We start from the raw sequence: 26,151 nt of genomic DNA, 5'->3' as shown, positions 1-26,151 counted from the left end.
TGGGCAAGGGACGGGCAGAGTCTGTGGTGCCTCTAGGCCACTTCTCCAAGGGCGGTGTGTTTGCTGGCAGGAGTCAGCAGTGATCCTTTTGTTTAAGGAGAGTCCATTTTGATAGAAGAACAGATATTTTGGAATTTGAATGCCTTACCCAGGTGAAGGAATTTAAGCTAAATCCTCACTATTGCCTGTTGGGCAAGCCTAACACTAGTCATTTTTTGTTCAGAAGAAAGTAAATAATTGGGGTTTTTTCACACCCTGGCAGTGGAGGAGTTGCTGGGAGTGCTCTGAAGGAGAAGACCCGAATTCAAAATGATTCTAACAAATTGGTGAGTTGGCTCAAAATCAACAACCTGAAATTAAATAAAGGACAAATTACTAAGTTTGAGAAGGAGAAGGTAAACACATTACTGCAAATGGGTAATAATTAGTGAGGCAGAAAAGTTTGTATAAATGTAGCTGGTCTTCCTTTTTGGAGCAAAAGCTCACTGCCCTGGTTAATCATTTGGCCCAGAGATGCATTCCTGGAGCCTGGGCTGGTGGTTGCATGGCAGGTATTCTCGGGGGGGGGGGCAGATAAATGGCGTATGAGTCACAGGAGGGTGTATATAAACACACACTCACACACACACCTGTATGGACATTTCTAGACGTATGCCTACTTACATACTCGCACATGTATATACTTCATTATCCTTAGAGGGACTACAGTCCCTTTTGTATCACTCAGCATAGATTTTGTTGAAGTAGTGATAAGCAGTAAAGCTGGTTCACTTTACTTATATAAGTATATTAATTGTATAATTTACATATGAACAGGTATTAAAATAGGCAGACATATATATATTTTGGGTTTGTTCTGGCTCCACTATCTTTACCGTAACAAGGTAAGATGTTATGCTCAAATAGAAATGCACCTCATTTTAATGGACAAAAGCATTCTTCTGTACCTCTTTGTGTGCACAAATTGAAGCCTGCAGAATGGAGCCAGTGCTTGCACATCAGGTACTTGGCATTAAATGAATGATTCGTACCTATGTGTATGGAATAATCTGAGGTGCCAGGAGGTGATGCTCAATAACTTGGTACCTTGGTACCTTGGGTTTGCAGGTGCCATGAGCCTCGTTATTGCTGCACATGCATTTTTCCGATTGCTGTTCATCAGCGCCTTGGCTGGGTCAGAGACCAACGTAGCCGTGGGCAGCAGCCCTGTCCCCGCGGGTACGACCATGCCCTCCCGAGCCGGAGCAGCCTCCGGGGGATGGAGGCAGGTACCGGATCTCACTATTTCTTTTGCTTTTTATTTCTCCTTGTTGACGAGTGAGCATTCAGGGCAACTGAAATAAATAGCATGAAGTTACGCAGAAGTACTGTAAAACAAACAAACAAACAAACTGTAGTAAACTTATTATATAATCTCCCAACAGCTTGAAACTGAAGTCTTTGTTAAAAACCACGTATATCTATTTCCACCACCCTGTATTAGGCTAGCTTGTTGTTCCCAGGGTCTGTGCAGGCTCCACTGATCTTTATGGGCTTTGAGGCCATAATGGGATGAAGCGAGAAACATTTTAGCATGAACAACGTCATTATGGAGCCACGTACAAAACCCGCAGCCAGGCAGGTGCAGTTCCTGCACGGAGGTGCACGGAGAGAGTGTTTCCTACCCTTTGCAGAGCTTATATACATTGGGCATAACCCGTGTAACCCCCTGCCGCCCTTCCTCGCTCCCCAGGTGAAATGCCGTGCGGTCCCTCCAGCCTGTGGCTGGGGAGGGACCGCGGGGCCATTTTGGCGGGGGCCGTGGTGCCCGGCGCTGTCGGTGCCCTGCCTGTACCGAGCTCCTCGGGGCTCCGGAGTGAGCCGGTGCAGCCCTTGCTCCTCGGTGCCCGTGGCTCCCGTCCCCCAAGCTGTACTGCGACCGGTCCCCCCGAGCCGGCGTGCGACGGGCAGAAGGCGAGAGCGTGTGGGTTTCCCTATAGAAACCATGGATGTCTACCTTGTGAAGGTCTGCCACAGCCTGAATAGGACTTTCTGGATTATAGGATCAGCCTGGATTATAGGATCAGCGTGATCCATAGCCTGCACTAGTCTAAATAGGTTTAAACTCATTGATTGGAATGGAGCATTGCTGCTGGATCCCGGGGGGACTTGGGACCTGGGGCAGGAGGTGACATCGTCCTGCATTTCTTGGCACCAAGCAAAAAACTAGTGCATCTTCAGAGGCTTGGGGGCGGGGGGGGGGGGGGGTTTACTGGCAGTGCCGCCGTATTAATGGTGATGATTATGGAAATGGGTGCTGGTTTAATGCCAAGGAAGTCAGGCTATTTTTCAAGACTTTATCTCCAAAAGTTGAATGAGCATGACTTGGGCTTCTGCACTGGCATATGCAGAAGGCCATGGGAGCAGAGCCTGGCAGTTTTCAATGAGTAGAGGGTTTCTGTGAAGGAAGTTATTTGAATCCCATGAACCTTAGAGCGGCATGATGTAAAAAGATCTTAATGCTGAGTTCTTTAAGTCCAGTGTTCCTAGATAAAAAAAAAGAAGGGAAAAGAAGAAACGGTCTTGTTAACATGGCATGAACTCAGAAGAGTTCTCTTTTTCTACTGCAGATGCTTTCTAAAGCTTGAGACTGCAGCATCCGAGTTGTTCCTCCTTTCTTTGTCTGTCTGTGTGCAAGTCAGCTTTTCTGGCTCTTTTTTTCCCTCCCAGTAATGCTTCGATGATATAGGTTCCAAACCAAAACAACAGCTACCAGAACAGCTCTGTGCAGAGCCCTGACAACAAGCACCCGGGTTGTGCGCTAGAGCGGGGATGCTTGAAATGACAATGGGTTTCAGCTGTATTTTTGTCACAAGTTTATTTACTACAATCAATCTGAGGACTAGTTTTCGGGTTTGTTTTTTGTTGTGTTTTTTTTTTTTTTTTTTAACTAATGAAAAGAAATAGCAGGGCCAAGAGCGTGGTTTAGGCAGTCAGGTGATGTAAGCGGTGGTATGACATTACCTAAGAGTGTAACAGTATTTTACCTGCACCTTAAACCAATGTGTAGCACTGTGTTATGTTATCCTTAATCAGTGAACTCATTAACACAATGAATTCTGAATAAGTGTTCAGGGCCAAATAATTCTGTGCACTGCTTGTATTTCCATGTTTTGTCTCCAAAGACTTGTTGACTTAAGTATGGTGTGTTTTACAATATTTACTCTCAGTGTGTATTCCTCTGAAAATCAGTATACCAGATCATAGCTACGTGGGAATCATACTTGGGGATTTACTCATGTGCATATTTAAGAAACACGGGGAAACACTCATAATTTTCTCTGCCCTTAGTATATTCCCAAGCCTTCTCTAAAGCCCACGACATTCAGCAGCTTTTTATTGAAGCACTAACATGCTTTTTCCAGGGAGGTGTGTGCATGGCACTGCACATCTCTGTATTTCCAGTGAATTTACCAAAGTTGGCTCTCTTGCAGACTGAGTGCAGGGGGTGAGGACTAGGAAAAAAATTATAGGATAAAGAGAATTTCCCATGCAAAAGCAGCCAGATAAAATGCCCTGGCTTTCTAGCTTGCAATGCCTGCTATGGGCCACATCCATACACGAGAGTTCCCGAGCGGCTGCAACTCCATCTGTAAAACAGTGGCCTGGACTTGAAGTTTTGCCAGACCTCTTGTATCATGGGGACCGTAAAGTTGGGTTTCAAGATAGCTCTTGGAAAAACAGCTATTTCAGATGCAGCAGTCAACTGAAATGCAATTAATTTTAGCTTTATGTAGCATTTGCGCTTTTGATTATTCCAAAGCGTGTATTTTTAAAATAAAAAATGTTTCCAACTCTATGGCATCATTGAATTTTTAAAGCTGGAAGGAGCTAGGGGTGACTCAGAAAACCCTTTCATTCTCACAAGATCCTTTGCTTTAAAATCACGTGTGTTTGTTTTTTAATTGTAGGGCAGCTGCCGCTTTGCCTGAATAAGGACCGAGGGGCTGCAAGGGGCTGCGAGCCTCTCCCGCTGCTGCGGGGCCAGCGCCCAGGGAATGGCCCTGGGAGCTGGATGTTGTCCCGAGCCCCCAGCGTCCCGTTCAGCGTAGGTGGGATATTTTGCTACGGCAGTTCCTTCGCTCTCTTCCCACTACAAGCAAAGGGAATGGCAATGAAAACCGTATGGCTGGGTCCTTCAATGTGCCCGTGACTAGACCCCAGCCGCGACCATTCAAAGCCCACGGAGAAGGTCCGTGGGGCTCAGCTCCAGCGGCAGGGCGCGGGGCTGCTCCCCCCCGCCGCTGTGGCCGGGGCTGTGCCAGCGCAGCAGTGACCTTGTTTTCAGCAAGTGCCTCTTTCCTGAGCCCCTCGTGGGACTCTGTACTTGGTAATTGGTGTGAGAAAACTGACGTCTGGATAGAATGATGAAATCTTGTATTTGACTCTCACGCCTCTACGAAGGGAAACCCCCACCACTGGTGTCTGCCAGTAATACAGTTCCCAGTTGCAGAACCCAAACTGTTCCTCTGCTGCACAGATACACAGCAGGCAACAGCCCCGCGCAATTGACAGGAAAGCATTTTAATTTCACACAGGGACAGCGTTGTTGTCTTCCCGGCAGGCCTGATCCAGGCACCCGCTGCAAGAGGGCCCTTCTTCTGCACAGGCTGTGCCCGCGGGTACCCGCTGCGCGGTACGGTGCCGCTGTTCGGTGCCCTCGTTATTTGCTCAAATTAATGTTCATAGGTGCAGTGAAGTGAACTCTTACAGCAGCTAGCAGTTGTGGGGTGAGTTATTTTGCCTGAACTTAGTGGTTTTGAGAACCAGCTGGAAATTTTCCTTTAACAGAAACTGAGAAAAAGGAAATAAGCAAGGGAAGGTTGAAAAGAAAAAAAAGGCTGAGTTTTCTGCTCATGGCATCTTTTGCTCCCTGTACCCCAAGCACGACTGGAAGCAGCTGTGCTCATCAGCCGTGCACCACCGCGCAGGGCTGGGTGCTGCGTGGGGCCAGCGGCACTGGGGAGCTCCGGGAAGGTCAGGAAGAGGGAAGGTTTCCTGGGCAGCTCCTGGAGACAGCCCGAGGGAGCCTGGACAAGCTCCCGTGCCTCCTGTGCAGGATTGGGCTCCAAGGAAGGGCTCAAAATCGGGGCAGTTTCCGTGCAGGGTGTGACCGTGAGCGCAGCAGCAGCCCTGGAGAGCTCTGCTGCAGGCTGGAGCACTGCCTGTGGGCAGCGGCGGCCGGGCTGCTCCGGGAGCGTGAACCTGTGCTCCTGGAGCTGCCGGAATGCTTGTTTGTTGGTCTAGTAAAAGAATAATTTCCTCTAAGAGCCTTGCCCTCGCCCTGGCACTCGTCAGTTAGCATTGGGACGCTGTCAAAGGCTAATGGCCAAAACCAGAGCCACGCAGCGGTGAATGTGAGGGTGTCTGCACAGGCAGCCCGTGGCGGGGGAGCAGGCACCCGCTTGGGGGTTGGTTTGGGGTTTTGTACTTTTTATCAAAGTGTTAGTGCTGTGTCAGCCACGCTGTTTCCTGCGAGCCCAGGTGACAGGCATGCACGTGTCCCAGCGCTGGTTCAAGCCATTTAGCAATTTTGGGATCTGGGATGAAATAAGCTGGGACAAGCCCCCTGGGAATGGTGCGGGAGGGGGATTTCTAGAACCGCTCGATCCTTGCAGCCTGCCTGGCCGTGCTGCCGATCCCTGGGGAAGAGGCGCTGCAGTGAAGCACAGCCCTGTGCCCGGAGCCCATCCGTCAGGTACGGACCTGACCGAAGCCAGCGGGGACCGTGCTGACTTTCATCCCCGCGGGGTCCCTCTGCAACTGCCCGGCAGCAGCTTCGCTGCTGGTCCAGCGCTGTGTTGGGAGCAGTCTGGTGGTGGCGGGCAGCAGCAGCCTGCAGCAGGGCAGGAACCTGCTACTGAATTTGTTTTCAGCCAAAGAGGTTTCTTTTTATTTCTCCTCTTTGGTGAATCTTTTGGGCTTACTAAAACAAACATGTTAGCTGCCAAAGCGTGACAGCCAAAAAACAGGGTCATAGATGAGAAAATGCATGGAAGAGTCGGATGTTGCATAAATGGTGAGGTCAATCCCAAACCCCAGTGAACAATTTCTGTCTCCAAGCTTCCCAGGAGGGAAGCAAAACTTTGTGGATGGGGATGCTGTCGGTCCTGGTTTCCCTGGGCATGTCTTCACGGCCGAGCAGCGGGAGCACTTTGGCTGTCTTGGCAAGTGGCAAACCAGCTGAAGCTGCACACAAAACTGACTGAACCTTGTCCAGCCACAAATCTGAGGGAGATGGCTGCTTGGGAGGTCACAGGCTGGGTAGGAGACAGGAGAGGAAAGCGATGGGGAGCTGCCTGTATGCTGAGAGCGGCTGTGGGGCCAGGGGCCATCCCACCACGGCCAGTGGGTGCACGTGCACCAAGGCACGCAGCAGCATCTGCACCCCTTGAAATTCGGTCCCCTCTTTGGATGGGGAGAGGTAACACTGCAGCCCACTTTCATGAGAAAGCGGAGATGCTCCCTCAGTGCTCTCGACGTGGGGCTTGGCCGTGCCTCGTGAAAGCAGCCCCTGGCTCCCCGCCGCAGCTGCAGTGCTCCCTGCCAGAAAGGCAGGGGAGGACCCTGCCTCTGCAAGTGCGACGTGAGCAAAGAGCCTTGACGGTAGCCAAGACACTTAAAGTAAAACTAATGAAAACCTTCCATGCCTTTGGATTTAAAAGTTTGGTCCTCAAGGCGTATGATCCTTCACCTCAACAGCGAGCGGCTCACTAAGCTGCTCCTGCACTTCTGAATCAGAGCAGACAGAGCGTTAGAAAACGCAGCCCTGGGAACAGTTTGGCATTGGCAAGAGGACAAACAGGATGAATCCTAGGAGAGCTCTTTCACAGCTTGGCATTTATGATTCACTGTTGAAATAAAACGTATTCTGCAATTACACACCGCTCTTTGAGGCATTCAGCTACCGCATGTCTAAGCAACACAATTGGCATCAGGCTCTTTTTCTGCTTTAGAAGCGGTTCAGTTCTAGTCTGTGAAGAAATCAGTGTCTGCGTCATTATGAAGGACACCTTATCTGAGGGCAAAGAGGAACAGCGGCCGCTCCGTCTCACCTGAGGCGAGTGTCTCACCAGTGCTGCCCTCCCAGCCGGGTCCCGAAGCAGATTTACTATCTCTCGGTGCCCTGCAAGATGCTAAAGGAGCCACACAGAAGCCAAGGGCAAACCTCTCCTTGACTCCACTGGAGCCAGGATTTCACCCCCAGTCACCTCCTCCTACAGAAAGAACTCTCCCGAAAAAGGCAGAACAATGAAAAAAAAAACCATTGCGCATGGTGAGCTGTTATCCTCAGCGATTCCCACAGCCGTTTTATTGCCTGAAGGAGGAAGAACGTGAACCCTGGAGGGAAGAACTTGCCAAAGTATTTAACATTTCTACATCTTGCATGGAGCTAAAGGTTCCCAAAAAATCTTTAAAAATAACTGCAGAGATGTTTATTCAAGGCCCAAAGCTAGGCCAAGTAGAGTTTGAGATGTGGCTTTCGGGGGAAGGCAGCACAGGGGAATGAGCTGCGCACTCTGGCCTGGGGTTAGGGGGCCGCGGGGGCCAGGGCGGGCGCGTTCTGGCTGAAGCCACCTTTGTGGTTAGCAGGCCTGGGGGTGACTCGGCGGCTGCTGCGGCCCAGGGAGGGGGAGCCGGGGGGGTTAGATGCTCCTCTGAGCGCTCCTGCCTGCGCTCTCAGGTCCCTGCTTCCCTCGTGGGGGGCCTGCGCCCCGGGAAAAACAGGGCAACGTGCTGCTGAGCTAGTGCCACTGGTGGCAGAGGATGTCAGACATAGCCACCTTTTCTTCTTTATAGAAATGGTGTAATAATACTCCAAAATAATCCTCCAGGAAGAAAAAACCACCTTCTTGGTGGTTGTTCTGACTGCCGGGTAACACAAGCGCGAGCCTCCCGGCCGAAGGCGGCCGCGCGGGCAGACACGGCGGGAGCTTGGCTGAGGGTGCCGGTGTCCGGCAGCCGAAATCCAGCTCCCCCGAGGCACCGGCACCCCCGGGGCCGAGCGGGCACCCACCGCCCCACCAGTGGAGCCCTCAGCTCAGCAAGGCCTTTCTCTCCATCCTCCGGCGCTCTCCTCCAGCCTCCGTCAGACCAAGCGAGCCTTCGGCCCGCCGTGCCGAGCGGCGGGGGCTGCTTCCCGGGACCCCGCTGCCCTACCCCGCTCCCGGCACACCGGGAAAACCGCACCGGCTCCCGTCACGCCGCACCCGCCCGCGTGTTTTCGGCTCTTCCCAACCCGCGGAGCCCCGGCCGGGGCGGGGGGGGGGGGGGCTGCGGGCACCGGAGGGTCAGGGCCGGGCTGAGGTGAGCCCGGGCGGGGGTCGGGGTGGGGTGGGGGGGTGGTCTCCCACCCCTCTCCGCCTCTCGCCCGCCCACGCAGGGGTCTGCCCGGGGCGGGGCGGGGGGCTTTGGGCTAAGGGGAGCGCAGCCCCCCGCTCGCTCCGGCGCCGCCCGCCCATCACCGTGGGACCCGCCGGCAGGCTCCGGGCTGCCGCTCCCTCTCGCGGCGGCCGCTCCGAGCGCAGCCGGCCGCCGGCAACAGGGTCCCACCCCCCCGGGGCCCCCTCCCCGCCCGGGCGGGCAGGATCCGGGCCCCCGGTGGGCTGCCCGGCGGGGCTGCTGCCGGCGGCGGGGCGGGGGAGAACGGGGTCTGGCCCGGGAGGGGCCGGAGGTAGGAGCGGGACCCCGTCGCGGGTGGGAGCGGGGCGGCAGGGATGGCGGGGGGGCGGGGGGGGTGAGGTGGCCGCTCTCCCCAGCTGGGAAGGGCACGGGGAGAAGACGCCGGAGCGGGGTCCGGGTCGGGGGGTAGAGCGGCTCTGGGAGGGCTGGAGCGGCGCCCCCGCGGGGCCCGGCCGGCCCTTTCCCCCGTCCACCCCCCCCCCCGCGCCCGGGTTTTGTCCGGGGGCAGGAGCCTGCGGCCACGTCGGGTGCCCGGGGAGGGGCCGGGGTGGAGCCGGCGGAGAGCCCCTCCAGCCCCGGGGGGGGGGACGGGGACGGCCGGGCTCCTCCTCGGAGGAAGGCGGAGAGGGAGCAGCGCAGCCCGGGGAGGCGAGCGCCGGAGAGGAGAGCCGTGCCGGGGCGGGGGTCTCTCTCTCTCACACACACACACACACACACACGCACACGGCTGCCTCAAACGGGGACGCGCTGGCAGAGGACCTGGCACCCACCCTCTGTGCCGGCAGGCTTTATGCGGGACGGAGCCGGCCATGGAGAAGTTGTACTTTGCGGGGAGCGGCGCATGGACGCTCAACGGCTCGCTGGGGAACGGCAGCGTCCGCCTGGAGAACCAGACCTCCGGGAGGAACAGCACCACGGACCCCCTGAAGAGGAACGAGGAGATGGCCAAGGTGGAGGTGACGGTCCTCTGCCTCATCCTCTTCCTCGCCCTGACCGGCAACCTGTGCGTGCTGCTTTCCATCCACACCACCCGGCAGAAGCACTCCCGCATGTATTTCTTCATGAAGCACTTGAGCATCGCTGACCTGGTCGTGGCCATCTTCCAGGTGCTGCCCCAGCTCATCTGGGACATCACCTTCAGGTTTTACGGGCCGGATTTCCTCTGCCGGCTGATCAAGTACTTGCAGGTGGTGGGGATGTTTGCTTCCACCTACATGCTCTTGCTGATGACCCTGGACCGGTGCTTGGCCATCTGTCAGCCGCTGAGGTCTCTGCACAGGAGAGCGGACCGGGTCTCTGTCCTCCTCACCTGGCTGCTGTGTCTGCTGGTCAGCATCCCGCAGATCCACATATTTTCTCTGAGGGATGTCGGGAATGGGGTTTACGACTGTTGGGCCGATTTCATCCAGCCCTGGGGACCTAAAGCCTATGTCACCTGGATAACCCTCATGGTCTACATCATCCCCGTGTTGATGCTGAGCATTTGCTATGGCTTAATCAGCTTCAAAATCTGGCAGAACGTGAAGCTTAAGACGGCTCACGGGCCCAACGTGGGTCTGAGCTCCAGCTCCCGCAGCGGGACGGCCTTTGCCAGGGTCAGCAGCACCAGGCTCATCTCCAAAGCCAAGATCCGGACAGTCAAAATGACCTTCATCATAGTGTTAGCTTTCATAGTGTGCTGGACTCCCTTTTTCTTTGTGCAGATGTGGTCTGTGTGGGACACCAATGCTCCGCAGGAAGGTATGTCCTCTCCCCTCCCATAGCCCCACGTTTGCATGGACTGCTTAGCTCAGCGGCCACAGGGACACCAACAGCGGACTCGGGGGCTGCGAGCGACAGTCAGAAACTCTGCTCTGAGCTGGGTCTCAGGGGGCTGGGAGGGAGACAGGAAAAATCCCAATCGTGTCAAAAACCACCTGGCAGGCAGCAGTGGCTGTGCCCGAGATTTCCTGGTGCAGGCAAGAGCTAGCTTAGCCCCCGGCAAATCCAGGGCTGCTGCAACTCAGGGGTCGGGCTGTGTGGACGGTTGCTCAGGAGGTTTTCACTGTCCCCAGGTGTGCGAGCTCAGCCCTCCCAGGGCTGTTCAGGGGTCCCCGGTGGTTCGATTGCCCCAAACTGCGGTGGCAGTTCAGCCCCGCACCGGTTGCAGAAAACTGTGCAGCATTAGCGCCCGACTTTTTTTTTTTTTTTTTCTGTATTGTTTTGTCCTCACTGACTTCTTTGCTTTCTGCTCTTTTGCCCTCTTTTCCCTCTCCTCTTCTCCCGTTTCCATCCACCCTGGGACTGTGCTGCTGTTATTTCATCTCTGGAGCACAGTTCCTGCAGAAAGCCACTGATTTATGAGCAAAGGCTTTTCCTAAAGGACGTGGTGTCACTGATTTGCCATTTTTTTATACTTGGCGCTGGCTGCTCCTGTCATCACTACGGTTGCAGACAGAGTGATGTTTTACCCTCCTTGGTCTCACTCACTTGTAGCTGTGCAAGTCTGTGCTGTCCCTGGGCGGAGGTGGCCAATGGTCCCTCTGCACCCGCAGGGAGAACCGGACAGGAAAGCTTAAAAGACAAACTCTGCACAAGTTTGTGAGGTGGGAGAAAGGGCAAGAAGGTCCTTCCAGGGACAACTCTTCCTTGGATAGCCTGACCCAACTCAACAGAAATGATGTGGCTGATGTCAAAGACTGATGAGGAGCTGCGACCCCCTCCCGGCTCCCCTGGCAGCCCTGCTGTGGCAAGAGCTTCACAGCGGAAGGCACGGCTCGCTCACACCGTGCACTCTTCCTTAACCCTAATCCAGCTATACATTGCTCTGTGGAAAACCTGGTGTCTCCTGCAGCCTGTGCACATCTGTTGTCCTGTAGACTGAAGCTAATAGCCTGGCTCCAGCTCTCCTAACTTGCCCTTATTGCTTCTCTGTTCCCCTTTTATTTCAGGTGGAGAAGTGAAACACAGCTTTTTGAACCTCCCTAGGTGTTCCAGGAAGCCGTCTCTTGGTTTTCCACCTGATTTAGGCTGGTTGAAACTTCTGGTTTTAGATATGCCCTGGGATGAAGCAGCGTCTCTCCCTTTTGCTGTATTTCAGACCTGCAATCTCGAGGGCTTCCACCTGACTCATCGGCAAACAAACCTCTGCCGCTCTGCTGATTCCTGCGGCGAGGAGCAGGGGGACGGCCGGGGTGTTCACAGATCGCACCCTGCCCGCTGCTCTGGGAAAGTTTCCCTTGCTCACCCTGTGCAATTGGCCTTGCGATGCTTTCTGCTTTGCTGTTAGGTAGGGTGGGAAGCTCCGGCCATGCTGAGTTCTAGCAAACTTCCTTTTCCTTTACGTTTCTGTTGCTCAGGGGCCCGTGTCTGCGGTAAAGGGTGGGAGTTTTGCCAGAGCAGTTGCTGGAGACTTTCATGGCACAGGGAGGAAAAGCCTCAGGTGGGTTATTGTGGACCCCAGCCCTTCCTCACGGGCCCACCCTCCTCCTCGCTGGCTGCCCACAGGCAGAAGAGGGGCGGGAGGGTCAGACCTCTCTGCGGAAGAATCAGGCTTTGCCTGCTGCGTTCCTGACGGTGTTGCCCTGTGTCCCGGATTTCTTTTCCTGTGCACCGAGGTTTGGGCTGCCGTGGCCGGGCAGCATCGCAGGGCTCCTGGCAGAGCTGTACCCTGCAGCAGAAAGGGAATTTGACTGTTTCTCATCTTGCGGGCTTTGCAGGCTGCATGGGCATAACATCAGAGAAGGAAGAGAAGGAGGCTACACCACCGATGGGCTGACGGGCAGATCACAAAGGCTGTGTGAGGGAGGGTCGCCTACATAGAAAATGTTTAGTTTTCTCCACATAGGATGCCCTAAAGAGTGTCCCTGGCAAGGGAGAGTCTGTTCACACCTTATTGAATCCTAATTAGTGCTGAGCAGGCACCCTGCAGTTTTCTGCCTGCGCGTTGCATCCCGCAGCGTGGCGAGGTGCAGATCTCGGGCGTTAGCAGAGGCATGCACAGCGCTTGGTCTGCCGCCGGTAAAACTCCTGTACTGTTCCCATCCGGCGCCTGGCCCGGCGTGCCACAATTGTGCTTTCACCTTCACAGGGTGCAAAAGTCTGCTGCGTGCGTCAAGGGTGAAAGATAAGGCTGTAAAGAAAACAAGGTGAAGAAGCCCTCCTTTCCTAGTTAGCAAAGTGATAATCAGAGAGGTCTCACCCTGCTGTTACTGATCCACTTCAGTAGCTTTCTACACGGGTCTTCCTCGCTTCATAAAAACAACTTCAGTAAAGTCAGGCAAGTGAAGTGCAGAAGCTGCACCCCTGCCCTGAGCAGTGCCGGCTGGGGTGGGGGTCCCAGGCTGCTGCCTGCCCGCCTGGCCCCGCTCCCCCTCTCCCCCAGCCCCACTATCGCCCTGCCCCGCACCCCGGCTCCGCAGAACTTCAGGGCCAGGCAGCCCCTTTGGCGACCCTTCCCCGCGGCTGCCATGGGGCAGGTGGAAGTGCCTAAACGTGAGTGCCGAACGCTTCGGAGCCCTGCTGCGGTGCCGGGCTTGTCCGTCTGCTGTGTGCCTGGGGAGGGGCTGGGGGTATCAGCCTGCGATCACGTACCTGGGAGAGGCAGCAGTGATCCCCACCCTTGCTGACCATGCGAACCTACAGCCTCCGTAAGTGCAGGTGGGAGCTACAGGTTACGGTTCAGGTATCGGCTTAAGCACTGGGCATCCTTCACAGACCATTGGTTAGAGTGAGGTTTCTGCTGCGCACACCTTATAGATAATATACGTTACATGTGGCATTGTGAGCTTTGAGTCGAAGTTGGCTTAAAGCATCTGTGAAGGTAATAGTGAGGCTGTGAAGCAGCGTAACTCTGTTACATTGGTCCCTTAATCTCGGGAGCTGGTGCCCCGAAACGCGGGCTGTGAGTGACAGCATCTATCTGTACGTGGGAATTAGTGAACGGTCCTCGGTTCATTTCACTTCTGCAGCGGCGTTTGCAGCAGAGGTCCCGCAGCCCTTCCCCGGGCACAGCCTCCTGCCTCTGCCGATCCCTCCTGGCAGCACAACAGCCCCAGCCCCGCTGCGGGGGGATGTTCGGAGCCTGGGGAGAGGGAATGTCCCTGAGGGGCAGAGCTTGCTCTTTGCAGCCCCCCTTGGGGATCTCCTGCAGTCCTGCCGGGGAGGGGAGAGATCTGCACTTAAGACCTGCCCTGCAGTAAGCTCCATGAAATTCAATTTGCCTTCCGCAGAGAGGCAAGAGCTGAGTCAGCCATGGCTGGATTTTTTTTTAAGTGGATAGAAACGCTATGATGTATTTCAGGTCTTGCGCCTAGGATTTGTAAGCCATTCCCCATGGGTTTCTTTTAGCGTATGCTTGAAATTAAAAGCTGTTGGACCAGACATCACTAGAGTAGGAATTATGCATGAGTTGGCTAAAGGTGAATTTGGAAACTAGTATTCATTATTCACACTTCCTTTCTAGTTTAAAAAACTGCGAGTGGATTTTTGCAGAGGGAGAAAGGGACCAGGAACAGCCAAACCCACTTATGCATCCTTACTGCTAGTGCGTCCCCCAAGAGCACGAGGAGATGACAAGATGGGCTCAAAGCACGGGGAGCAGAATAAAAACTCTGTCCCCTGCCTGCAGCCGCTTCATGGAGCTGCGGCTCCACGGGGGTCTGGGGCTGCCCCTCCTTGTCCCGGCTGCCGTGGTGGGTACGAGTCCCACCATCCCCTTCTCACCAGAAGGCACCAGTCTGACCTCTCAGGTGGGATGGTCTGGTCCTTTGTGCTCAGGGGATAGAGAGCAGCAGCCAGAGACCTGACGTCCTGGCACCACGCTGCCAGCATCGCCTCCCGTCCCCAACGTCACACTTGTGGCCAGCAGCCATTGCCAGGCTCCCGGGCTTCATTACTGAAATGGGAACGGCTGTCAGTTCCCCTGGCAGAGAGTTGCATGTGAAAAATTAATTCAGGGGGAAAGGAAAATGCCACCACCCCCAGGGCTGGGAGAGCACCAGGCAAAGAGGCTTGGATGGGGCTGGGCTGGCGAGTGCTGTCCTGTTGGCTGGGTTTTGGTGGTGGGGACAGCCCGGGAGCAGGGGATGCTTCCCACAGCGCGAGTGGATGAAAGCCGGTAGTCTGCCCCAAATTGGCCACTGGTGGGGAAAAACAAGCCACCCAGCTCTTTTTGTTCCCGGTCCTGCTTTTTGCCATGGCAACTCCAAGTGGGCGCGCTCCCTCCTCCCCGCTTTGGGCACCGTAAAGGCAAATTGTGCAGAGGATGCTGGGGGCAGCTCTGCCTCTTGGCGAGGCATTTCTAGGGTAACACTGAGCAGGCAGGAGTGCAAGAGCTGGATGGGGGAAATGCAGCTCTTCTGGGGAAAAAAACCAAACCTAAAACCAATTTGCTTAAACCCAGACTCACTTCCCCCCTTTTTGTTTGCCAGCTCTTCTTTACTGATATACTGACCATGGTGTTTCTGCAGGCAGGGCAGCCCATCCCTGGCATGGGAGGAGGTGTTGCGGTGCCGGCAGAGCTCGGGGCTCTTGGCAGAGCCCACCGTGGCATGTGCCCCGTGCCCACCTCCCCAGGGCGGTGGTTCTCGTGCCCTGACGCTGCCGTGCTTTCTGCCTTGCAGCCTCCCCCTTCATCATCGCCATGCTCCTGGCCAGCCTCAACAGCTGCTGCAACCCCTGGATCTACATGCTGTACACGGGGCACCTCTTCCACGACCTGATGCGGCGCTTCCTCTGCTGCTCCACGCGCTACCTGAAGTCACGGCCGGCGTGCGACCTGAGCGTCAGCAAGAAGAGCAACTCCTCCTCCCACGTCCTCAGCTGCAAGAACACGAGCCAGAGGAGCTTCACGCAGCCGTCCATGATTTGAGGCATCGCTGGCCGGGACATTGCGCCGCTGCTGTGCTGCCTCCAGCGCTTCCCTGTGAAGAGCTGGGATATGGACAAGCAAGGGCGTTTCTATATAAATAGGTGTATATATGTCTGTGTGCGTGTAAGCATGTACAGCGGTTGTTATTTAACTGAGGCAGAAGTTGGGGGAGGACTTCTGTCTTCCAGGTTTCAGTGCTGCCTGGGACTGGCACCAGGGAGCTGCTTCTGAGCCCCCAAACCACTGACATCGGTGGCTTTTAGACACCACCGGGAGGGACAGGTTTTGCCCCGAACGATCCCGTGCTGCTGGGGCAGGTGTGCTGCGTCCTGTTGGGTGCAAGGGGCTGCAGCGCGGGGCGATAAGTGCCACCCCGGGCACCCGGGCATCGGGCACCCGGCCCCACCGCCGGAATCCCATGGGATGCCAGCACCTGGCTGGGGCAGAGCTGTGGGCACTGCGTTCTCAACAGGGGTGCGATTGCTTTGCTTGAAGCACTGCGGGGCAGAGGCAGCCCCATCCCTGCGTCCCTGCATCCCTGCATCCCTGCTCGGTGCCAGTCCTGCTTCCCCCAGCCCAGGCCCGCCGGTGGTAGCGCCGGCACAGAGCAGGGCTGTCCTGCCGCCATGGGCTGGGGGGGGACAGCAGGGACAGGGCTGGGGACAGGCGTCCTGGGGGGCAACACTAATGGCCGGGTGTCCCTACCCCCCCAAGCTGTGCTCCGTGTGCTGTGTGAGGCTGGGCACACGGGTCAGCAGGAGCCAGGGGAGCGGACACAACGGCAGGGCCAGGGGATCTGTGCAATAACACGTTTGCCGGGTGCGCTCAAAAGCTTCTCTGAAGGCAGGCGTGTGGGATTCCAGCTGGACTCCTTGGGATTTAACAGAGAAACTCCTGTTGAGTCCCCCGAGGCCAAGCTTTTGCTTTGGGTTTACTGCAGATTGTATTTAGTCTTTTACACCAATGCAATTTTCTTGCTCTGTAACGCACAAGGTCATGCTTATGGCATGGATTTTTAATTGTTAAGAAATACCTGTAAATAAAGTTTTCTGACTGTGTTGTGATGGAAAGCGGGAGGGGAAGTGCAGAAGGAACACTAGACTAAGAAAAGGAAGGAAACCGATGGGAAACAACGCTTTGAACACAAGACCCAAGTATGCTCAGCGTAACGATGCTTTTGTCTATCGAGTACTGCACCAAGCACTTAAGATCTGCACACCGCTTTATTGCATAGCATGAAGCTATGCTCCTGCCTTTGCTCACGCTGCCTCCCAGATCTGCAGCTGGGCGAAGCAAGGCCTGCATGCTGTCGAAGGGTAATACAATTTGGCCTTACACTTTGGGAATGAATATGAAAAATGAATTTAAAGGTGTACTTTATTTTGTCACTGTCATCAACAGGTACATTTTCACCTTTCATATCCTGGCATTCCTTTGACTTTTTTGTAGTAGCTTCAAGTGAGCTCTCAGCACATTTGCTGAATACGACCCAGCACATTCAGTCTCAGCATATTTTACCAGACTGGTTTATATACTTAGGAAAGCATATAGCATTTTCCTCCCATGTTCACCCTCTTTCTCCTTGACAGTATTTAATTCCTGCACAAAACAAGGAGGGTGTGTGTGTCCCATTTTATCGTGAACCCAGGGGCCTGGAGCATTCTCTGTCTGCTGGGAAGGAAAGGCAATGTGGCGATAGACGTTACCAGGACTGATGCACAGAGCAAGGAGGAAGCTTTGGGAGAGGCCGGGCATTGCCTTGCCAGCCCTGGTTGCAATTAGTGGCTGTGGTTTCGGGGTCAGGCAGGCGGGGCCGTGCCCCCACTCGTGGGATACTGCGTTCTCCAGCCGAGTGATGCTGCAGCCCACAGCCGAGCTCCTGCGCCATCCCCGGGCTGTGGTGAAATGGGGACGGGGAGAGGAGCTCCAGGTTTGTTGCAGTGGAAGGATATTGAACAAGCTGTTGAAAAACCTTTCATAAGGGTCAAAAGAAAATAGAGGTGCTGACACGTGAGTGGTGCGTGTTCCATGTGCGGGGAGCCCATAGAACACTGCGTTGGGGAGATTAGAATTTTGGAGGAGTTTTTGGGTTCAGGCTGTGAACTACTAGAACAAAAAGGATTAAAGAGAGTATAATGCCAGTATTTATTTAATTATTTTTATTCCCACAAAAAGCTTTAAAAAATGCTCATGATAAAGTGTTTTTGGAGACTTTCTTTCCCCCTACAAATACCTAAATATCTTTTTTGGTTTTTTTGTATTGCTCCACCCATCTCAAGGCTGGGAGTTGCTAGAGCATGGGTGCTATATTGCTATGGAATAATGGAAGTCCACAATCCCAAGCCATTGGAAGAACACCAATAGAAAATCTGGCTCTTTCTTGTCCTTGGCATGGCACTAGAAGAGATTTTGGATCCAAGTCTTTGTTGGAAGCCGAGGGAAAAAAGCACATGAATACAATTGAGAATAACCTCTGAACAACGAGACCTCCTGGGCCCTGATTCAGCAAAGCACTTAAGGCCAGAGCCAAAAAAGCATTTAAGCGCCTCAAGTTAAAGTACGGCTTCATGGAAGATGGACTAAACAAATCAATTGACAACACAGGGGAGGAAATAGCTCCGAATTGGACTTTTTTCCCCCAGTCCCTGTGTTTTCACTGGAGCCGGAGCAGCTGGGAGCGGGCAGTGTCCCGAGGAGGCTCCCTCCTCCGCTCCCCCCGCACATCTGGGCGAGCCCCGCGGGATGCTTTGGGGGGGGACCGGCGGGAGGGAAGGGTGCGAGGCAGCACGTCGGACGCGGGTCTCCTCCCGAGGGGTCGGCGTGGTCCTGCCCCCCGCAGCCTCGGTCGCTCCGTCCCAGCGCCGGGACAGCAGCTAAAGCAGGGCACGGAGCAGAGGGACAGCCCTCGCCGTGTAAGATAAATGCATTGCTGTAGGCTAGAGCTTACTCAGCATCAAAGAAGCAAGCACGTAGTAAATATTCTCCCTGAGAAGCAAGCCAAAGCTTGACTTAAAGCCAAGCTTGTCATTTCTCAAGCGACGTTACCAAAAGCCATTTGTTCTCGTTGCTCCCCATGGTGCTGCCCGGCTGTCCTCTCTGCAGCCCCAGCGCGCTCGCGGGCGATGCGCAGGACAGCCGCCCGCCTATGCCGTACTGCTTGTTGAATCCTGACCACAAGGCATAATGATGCCCCATAACTGAGCAGTGAGTGTCAAACTGCCACAAATGGGTTTGCAGCTGCCCGTGGCCCAGGCTCAGCACATACTCCCAGAAGGCAGGCACAACATTTCATGCACTACTTGATCTGAATTTCAAAGCTTTGCTGAAATGCAAACAGATATGAAAAAAAAGTTTGTTTTCACTATTCTATCCATAAAACTTTTGTGCAGCATGATTTAATACAGAAGCTTCCACAACAACAATTATTTGCAGCAAATAATAATTCATATGCGAGTATTTCTCTCGGTGTCATGCTAGACCGAAGGGATGGAGAAGCAGGCAGGGTTTGGTCTGTTGTCCAGCAGCATCTCTGCAGCCTCGCTTCTCACTCTGCAGCTGCAGGTCGTGGCCCAGGGCTGTGGTTCAGGAGATGCTGCAGTCCCTCCCGCAGGAGCAGGGCATGATGCTGGGGGTCCTTGGAGGGCAGAGGGCTCTCCCTGGGCTGCTTGCTGAGCCTCGATGGGCTTCTCTTCTCCTAAAGCTGCTAGCTTTGGGATGGAGGAAGGGGCAGCCCGGCGTGCCTCCATCTGCAGGGAGCATCCCCGGCAGCCAGCACTGCTGCAGAGCCCTGCCGCACCGCGCAGGTCCCTGGGGCCGGGTGTCCATGTGCCCGAGGGCACGGCACGCTGCAGGAGCCGGGGAAACCTGCGCAGAGGGGTGGTTGTGCGAGGGCTGGTCAGGGCGGCCGCAGGGACCTAGACCTCCTTCCGGAGAGCGACTCTGACGTTGCTGCAGATCTTGGAGAGCGCCTCGAAGAGCGGGTCGCAGAAGGTGTGGATGCAGAGGGAGTAGATTCGGCTGACGCACTGGATCTCTATCAGGTAGCTCTTGATGCAGGGCACCACTGCCCAGATGTGGCAGAAGGAGATGAGGGCGAAGAGGAAGCCCCAGACGACTGCCAGCGGGATGCCCAGGATGGCAGAGAGCAGCCGGTAGCACCAGTACTTGCTGACGGTGAAGGTGGTGTAGCTGGTTTTCCAGACACCGTCAAAGCTGTATGTTCCCACAGGCTCAGCTATCACATCCTCAAAGTCCACCTGGGAGGAGAGAAGACGGAGGTAAGGGGGGCTTGGGGGGGTTACAAGGGCTCCAGGGCAAGGGTGAGGATCTGCTGCAATGTGAGAGGAGAGCCCGAATGGAGGGGGCTGGGGAGAACAAGGGCCGTGCTGGGGAGGACGGCTCCCCTGCATCCCCCCGAGCAAGGACAAGCCCCCGTGCAGCTGGAGAGCCCCTGCCCTGGCAGAGGTCGGAGCGGGAGACGGTACGGGGCTCCCGGCACAGCCTGTTCTCAGCCCATGGGCAGCGCGGTGCGTGGGCTTAACCCACAGCATGAGACCCCAGGCTTGGCTGCTCCAGGACACGTTCCCTGGTCCTAAACCCCGAGCTGTGGATGCTTCCAGGTGCTGGGGCCAGGCACGAGCCCTCGGAGCAGGAGCTGTGCATGGGAGTGTTTACTCCGGCGTTGGCCAGAGCCCTTTCCTACACTTTTTTAGCATTCAGGGACACGGGCTGCCTGCTTGGCAAGAAGGTGGTTTGTGCTAATAAAAATCCAACCGCCCTCTTGATTTATGATTTATTTATTTATATATGCAGAGGCGAGGTGCTCAATTCTGGCTGTCTGCGTTCTGTCTGAAGAGGGAGAGAGATCGGCTCAGCCATGCCCTTACAGGGATAGTGCTGTTATGTGCAGGCATTGTGAGTGTCTCTGAATGACAAATACGCTTAAAAGCCTCTGAACTACGCATACAGATCTCATTGAGCTGTAACTCATTTCTAGGGGATATGTGAGCCAAGCTATTTGTCTTGAAAAATAGCATGGCATTTTCTTGGGAAGCTAATGTGTCTGTTTGTGCATTTATGTTAAATTGCAATATCCATTCTGGTTTTGGAAGCACTTTGATCATAAAATCATTCTGCATCATCTTTAGTTTCCTGGAGCGGATAGGAGGTACTGGGAGAAATATTGCCGTGGATTAGGAATCGGCAGCCAGGTTAGCTGGTCCCAGAGCGCCTGTCAGCAGCTCCCGGGAAAGCCCTGCTGCCCAGGTGGGCTGGGGATGGAGCAGCAGGTCACTGCACAGCTGCCTGACTGCCTGATGAGCTCATCAGGGGATCAATTAATGAAGGGAGTGGCAGGCTGTAAGAGAAGAGTCTCTGCCTTGCTGCTTCTTTTGCTAACGGTGCACCGGGAGTGGGTCTGGAGGAGGGCTGGAGGCAGAGGCTGAATCCTGAGCTGAGCCTGGGCACTGCCCCAAAGCGTTCAGGGACCAGCAAATGCAGGTACTGCTCTGTTGCTCTATTGCTTTGCCGGGGAGGAGGCTTTTAAAGCTCTGCAGAGCTTCTGTGGCGAGTGCTGCCACTGCAACTGTAATATGGTCTCAAATTCTGGCTGTTGCACCACAATTCTCAGGATGGGTTTATCTACGGCCATGGGAACCCTTCAACCTGCAAAGCACTCTGTTTCCCTGCTTCCCTCCGGTGGATGCCTCTTTCCCTGCTGTGCTTTTAAGAGCATTATGTGCTTTAATGCCCAGGGTGGTTTTGAGTGTGTTGCTGCCCACTGGAGAGTGGGGAGGCTTTGGCTTTCCATTGGGACATTGTCAAGCGGCAACGGGGTGAGTTGTGCTCCCTCTCCTGGGGCTGGCTCTGCCCTCCCTCCCCAGCCTTATCGGCTGTGCTATTTTTAAGGTGGGAGGAATGCTAGGTAGCTAGAGCAAATACTCTGAGAACTTCCAAAGCTGATGAAGCAGTAGTGTGGCCATCTCAGTGGGTGAGCTTGAAAATCCTCTTATAGACTTTTAGGGATCTCCCAGTGGGAAAAGGGGGGAATGGGGCTGGCATGAGGGGTTAGGGATGGCCTGGAAGGTGCTGGCATTATCCCCCGGTAGCGGCTGGTGACACCTCCAAGCTGGGGAGCAGGCAGACGTGCCCCAGAGTGCTGCCTGGCTCTGGGGGTGAGCGGGCTGACGGCCGTCCTGGTCCTCGCTGCGCCGGCAGCACGGCTGACGGCAGGATGGTGCTGCCGCAGCCCCGCGCCTCTCGGAGCCCCGGGCCAAGGCTGTTGAGATGCGCTGGCACGGTGCGGCATGGATGTGGGACGTGCTGTTGGAACGCGCTGGAGATACCGAGGTGCCTGGCAGCTGTCACGGGCACGTCTCGCTGTGCCGGAGGGGTGCCCATCTACAGCTATCACTGTCACAGCTCATCTGGGGGGGGTTAATTTGACCATGCCACGATTTTAGCTGTAGTAGTGTTTTAATGCACAAATGCAGGCTTGCGTTTCAGCGGTGTGATCGAGGTCACGGCCTATTACAAAGCCTTTGTGAGCAGGCTCAGCGCCTGCTGCCCATTCGGGCATGTCGTCTGCTTTGATCTCCCAAATACAGTTTTAACAAAACCCTTCTATCTCCTCCTGTTCTCCTTTGGGCCAAAATTATCTTTGGCGTAATGCTAACAAAGCTTAGAGCAACCATGCTTCGGTGGTCAGCATTGGGGAAATGTTTCCCTGCTCAGCTAGGCTGAGCACTCCTCTTGATCAAAAATAGACAGAGGCGGCTTGCTGCACCCTCCTGCTGCCATGTGGGAGAAACAATCTTCTTCCAAACAGGACAACGCATATCTAAATGCTCTGGTGCTCTGATTGTCAGGTCTTGAAGACCAGCAGTCTTCTTTCAAGGTTCCTTTTAAATCAGTGGTAAGGGCTGACCCTGTTTTATTTTTGGCTCCCCCGCTTACTGGTACAAAGGAGGGCAGCTCCATAAATTTTCAAGGTACAGCCGTGAAGTTGGAGAGCGCGTTCAAGGAATGGGAAATATTGCATGAATTGGAGCCATGCACACCACGCAGCCCCCCAGCCAGCTCCTGGGTGCTCCTGGCAGCAGGGTTGTGGCTTGTAGCGGGTTACGTCCCTGCAGCCCCAGGTAATGCCACCTCTGGAGGCACGTATCCCAGGGACTTACAGCCCTGGCTGAGGTCAAGCCAAATACAGAATGACAATACCAATATAGTGATTGCCTTAAGGAGGCAGAGATGCTTCTAAAACACAAGTCCTACCTTTACAACGTCCTCGTTTATTCGCTTTGGGTCTCTGTTCACCAGGTCGATCTCCTTGGTGAGCTGGTCCTTGATGATGATCCTCTCCTCCAGCTCGGTCTGTTCCTCTGCCATGGCTGCTCCGCTGCCGGCTTGGCTCCGGACGGTCGCAGGGCAGGGAATTGGGGCTCTGCTGGAGGAGGACCTGGGGGAGGGCAGGGTGTGGAGGCACTGGCCCCCCCCGCTGCCCACTGCAGCTGCCCTGCAGCCCTGCCCCCCTGGCAGCGCTCCAAGCTAAAATTAATGTCGTGCTTCCTGCGGCCGCTCTAAAGTGTCCCTTAAAGGGGCTTTGCTGGGGACAGCCCCCTGCACTGTCCCCTCGGGGGGGGGGGGGACACGACATGTCTGCGGGTGGCTGGTGGCCCTCGAGCTGGGGCAAGGGTGGCACAGGGGGGCGGGTGTGCAGCCCCCCAGCCCAGCTGTGCAGGTGGGAATTTCCTCTCACATGGAGAGGCAGCGTGGGAGAAACGATGCCCAAACTGGGGCAAAAGTCCTCAAAAGCCTGAGAGAAATAGTTGTTTATGAGGCAGACTGCTGCTTGCAAATCTGTAAATGAAGTGGCTCAGGGGAGACAGGAATTATGTCTATAAATGTCACCCAGAGAAGCCTCATTGTCCTGCAACAGCCAGCGAGCCTTGGGATCCCTCCAGGAGCCTAGAAGGCGGCTCACAGTATCAGCTTGGATTCCTTCAATTCCAGCTTTTTCATACGGAGAAGCTTGAGGAAATCAACAGACCAACCCACAGATCTCTAATGGTCCTGCTATCTCCTCCGCGAACACTGGGCACGGTGACGTTTAGCGTATTAACAAAGGTTTATTTAACTTGTGCTGTATTTTGATAATCCTCATCAATGTCTCCAGTGCTCTCTTGGTTTTTGCAAACTGAAGATCTGTTTAAATCAAGGCTGGTGGTGCTGTGGGTGTGTGCTTTTCCTTCACGCAGGCAGTGCAGGCAGCCTGTCTGCACACCTTTTGTGCTGATACAACACAGCAAGAGTGAGAAGGGGTAGAGAGGGAAGGATGTATGGCTGTTAAGGAGGAGGAATCAGTGCCCTGGAGGTGTCTGCACAACTGCTGAGCATGGCAGAGGCTGCTTCAGAGCTACTGTGCTCGGCTGGCACAGCAGGGGGGAGGTATTTTAACTGCAAAAGGCTGCTGCCTTCCAAAAAATCAGTGCCAGTGCAGTGCTGTCTTTATCAGACCCATGTGGCTTGGTGCCGGGAGCCTTCAGCACTGCAACGGCTTTGTTCCAGCCCTTTGAGTTGATATAATACAGTGCAAAAATGGGATTGGGTTCTTTCAATTTGGCTGAGGTGTCGCAGGTCTCTCAGGCACGCTCATTTTTCCCCGAGAACTTGTGACGGTGAGGGCCTGGCTGAGTGTCACTGCAGGTCGAAGGCTGCCAGACTCCTCTAATTTCTCCTGCTGCCTGTGGTGTTTTTTCAGTACTTTTTCTGGAGTCAGGGTGGTACCTCGGTCTGGAAACTGTTTTTCTTGGGATTTCTGCTCTAGTGAAAGCAGATGTGGTGATGCCCTGGGGTATCACATATCTGTGGCTAACACTGTGATCACTGCAGCTTGTCGGAGACCTCCCCGATTCCTCCTGTAGGGAGAGAAAGGGGAGGACTGGGGGTGGGAAGGTAACCATGCAAACCCATGGGGTATTGCAAAAGTAAAGGAGGCAGCTCTGGAGAAGGGAGAAACTGTGTAAAGGGTTGTGAGTGTGGGGTTGTGGGTTCAAACCTGAGCGGGCTGCTTCTGGACAGATGTGCCCATCAGTGACCCTGTCCTGGCTGTGTTCCTCTGGGTGAAAGGATGCTGGAAAACCCTTCAGCAGCACCAGTTCCATATCCCTGGATCTCTCGCCAGCAGGATGGCTCAGTCTGGCCCTATTCCTTTGCCTTCCTGCAGGGTGAGTGCAATAGCAGCCACAGCTGCAGTGTTAAAATGCACCTGGGAGGCAGCAAGCTGCTGCCTGTGGTAAAACATGCCCAGGGCTGTTTGGGTGTGGGAGTACCCAGAGCCCAGCTCGACACAAGCCGTTTGCTGGTCTCTGCCCATCGGCAGGGATTTCGGACCCGTGGTCAGTCGGTGACCCGGCCCTCCATCTGCGGTGCCAGCACCGGCTCCTCCTTGGCAGCAGCAGCTGGAAGAGCCCAAGCCCAGCACGGGCTGGTGTTGCAAGTAAAAGAATCCTCCATGCTCCAAATCTTTGGGCATCAGCTTTAAGGCCAGACCTGCTCTGTCACGGCTGAATTCCTCTCTAACGAAGTTTTGTAGCAGCACCACTGCGATGGCTAAGCACTTCAAGCTAGATTGTGAAGGGTGTTTTTGCAAAATAAGCTGTTTTTCCCTTCCTCTGAGCTGAGGGAACACATTGCTGGTGTGAGCGGGGCTGTGAGCGGAGGCGGCATGCGTGAGTAACCGCCGTCTGATGGAAGAGCAATGCTTGCTTGGCCGGGAACCAACGCCGAATTTAGGAGGCACAGCTGCTCCTGGCAGTACTGTCCCCTCACAGGCGGAGGAGTGCGACACAAGGTATTTGCTCTGCTGCATTTTTCTCGACCCGTCCCACGTGGAAGGCTTTACGCTGGGAAGGGGGGAGTTTGGTGACCTGCCTTCCCCATGGTCCAGGGGGGGCTCGGCTGGCTGCCCCGAGACCCAGGGCCGTGCTGGGGGACAGCAGCGTGGTCGTGGGGAGCAGCACATGCTGAGCCTTGCCCCACCTCTCATATGGGATTTCTAACAGCACGAGTCACTTGCTGTCTTTAGGCTTGGGCTGGGCTGGTCCTTGCTGTCTGCACCCAGGCACGCGGCTTTGCTGTCCCAGGCGTGGGAGTAGGAAAATGTGAACCCACGTAGTGGTTAACGTGCAGTTTGTAAGTGTCTCAAGTAGCAATGAGAGAGGAGGAATATTCTGTTGCACCGTAGATACTATAAATAAATCTATTTCCGAGTACTTTAAGGCTGTGAATGGGACACCATGTAAAAGCTGCTGGTGTGCAGAGGCTGCAGTGGACGACTAGTAATATTAGTTTGTTGGTAACTGGTAACAACCAGAAGTTTAATTGCTAAGTATAGATGATAAAACAATAGCAGTTTTAGCAAATATTAATGCTCCCCTGGGGATGGATATAGATGAGAGATGCATTGAGAGAATTTGCTGGCCATAGCTTGACTTGTGGAGACCCTCTCCCAACCTGGCCATGCAAGAGAGAGCCTTTAATTTCTTGGCAGTGCCTTTCACTAGTACCAGCTCACATGTCAGCTGCACAGTAATAAAGTCATTGTTCCTTTCAATATAAAGCCCAGCTTTTGTATAGCAAATGCATTCCTCCTTCCAGACCAGGGGCTTCTCGTTGCGGAGGTTTTCTTGCACCAGCCTGCCCATGCTCCAGGCAAGTCCTAAGCTTCAGCTGGTCCTCTCGTCCCCGGAGCGCAGCCGCCCTCAGCCAGCCCTTGCCCGTACATCTGTCCAGCTCTGAGTGTGGAGGAAGGGGATTCAGGCTCACGCAAAAGACTGAGCAGATTGAGTGCTCCTGCATGC

General features: G+C 54.8%; 2 protein-coding genes across 2 annotated transcripts; one reads left to right on the top strand and one right to left on the bottom strand.

The window, feature by feature from the left end:
• The first annotated feature begins 9,251 nt into the window (after positions 1-9,251).
• OXTR (oxytocin receptor) lies at positions 9,252-15,292 on the top strand. Its single transcript, XM_049826610.1, has 2 exons — positions 9,252-10,182; positions 15,045-15,292. The coding sequence occupies exons 1-2, from the start codon at positions 9,252-9,254 to the stop codon at positions 15,290-15,292; spliced, it is 1,179 nt and encodes a 392-aa protein (XP_049682567.1).
• A 3,890-nt stretch (positions 15,293-19,182) lies between these two features.
• CAV3 (caveolin 3) lies at positions 19,183-22,678 on the bottom strand. Its single transcript, XM_049826612.1, has 2 exons — positions 22,565-22,678; positions 19,183-19,548 (listed from the first exon to the last, which is right to left on the bottom strand). The coding sequence occupies exons 1-2, from the start codon at positions 22,676-22,678 to the stop codon at positions 19,207-19,209; spliced, it is 456 nt and encodes a 151-aa protein (XP_049682569.1). The 3' UTR covers positions 19,183-19,206.
• Between the last annotated feature and the right edge of the window lie 3,473 nt (positions 22,679-26,151).

This window comes from Accipiter gentilis, chromosome 23, assembly GCF_929443795.1.
Source record: "Accipiter gentilis chromosome 23, bAccGen1.1, whole genome shotgun sequence".
NCBI classification, from domain to species: domain Eukaryota; kingdom Metazoa; phylum Chordata; class Aves; order Accipitriformes; family Accipitridae; genus Astur; species Astur gentilis.
Note: the sequence above shows the minus strand (reverse complement) of the source record. Positions and strands in the feature narration are given on the sequence as shown.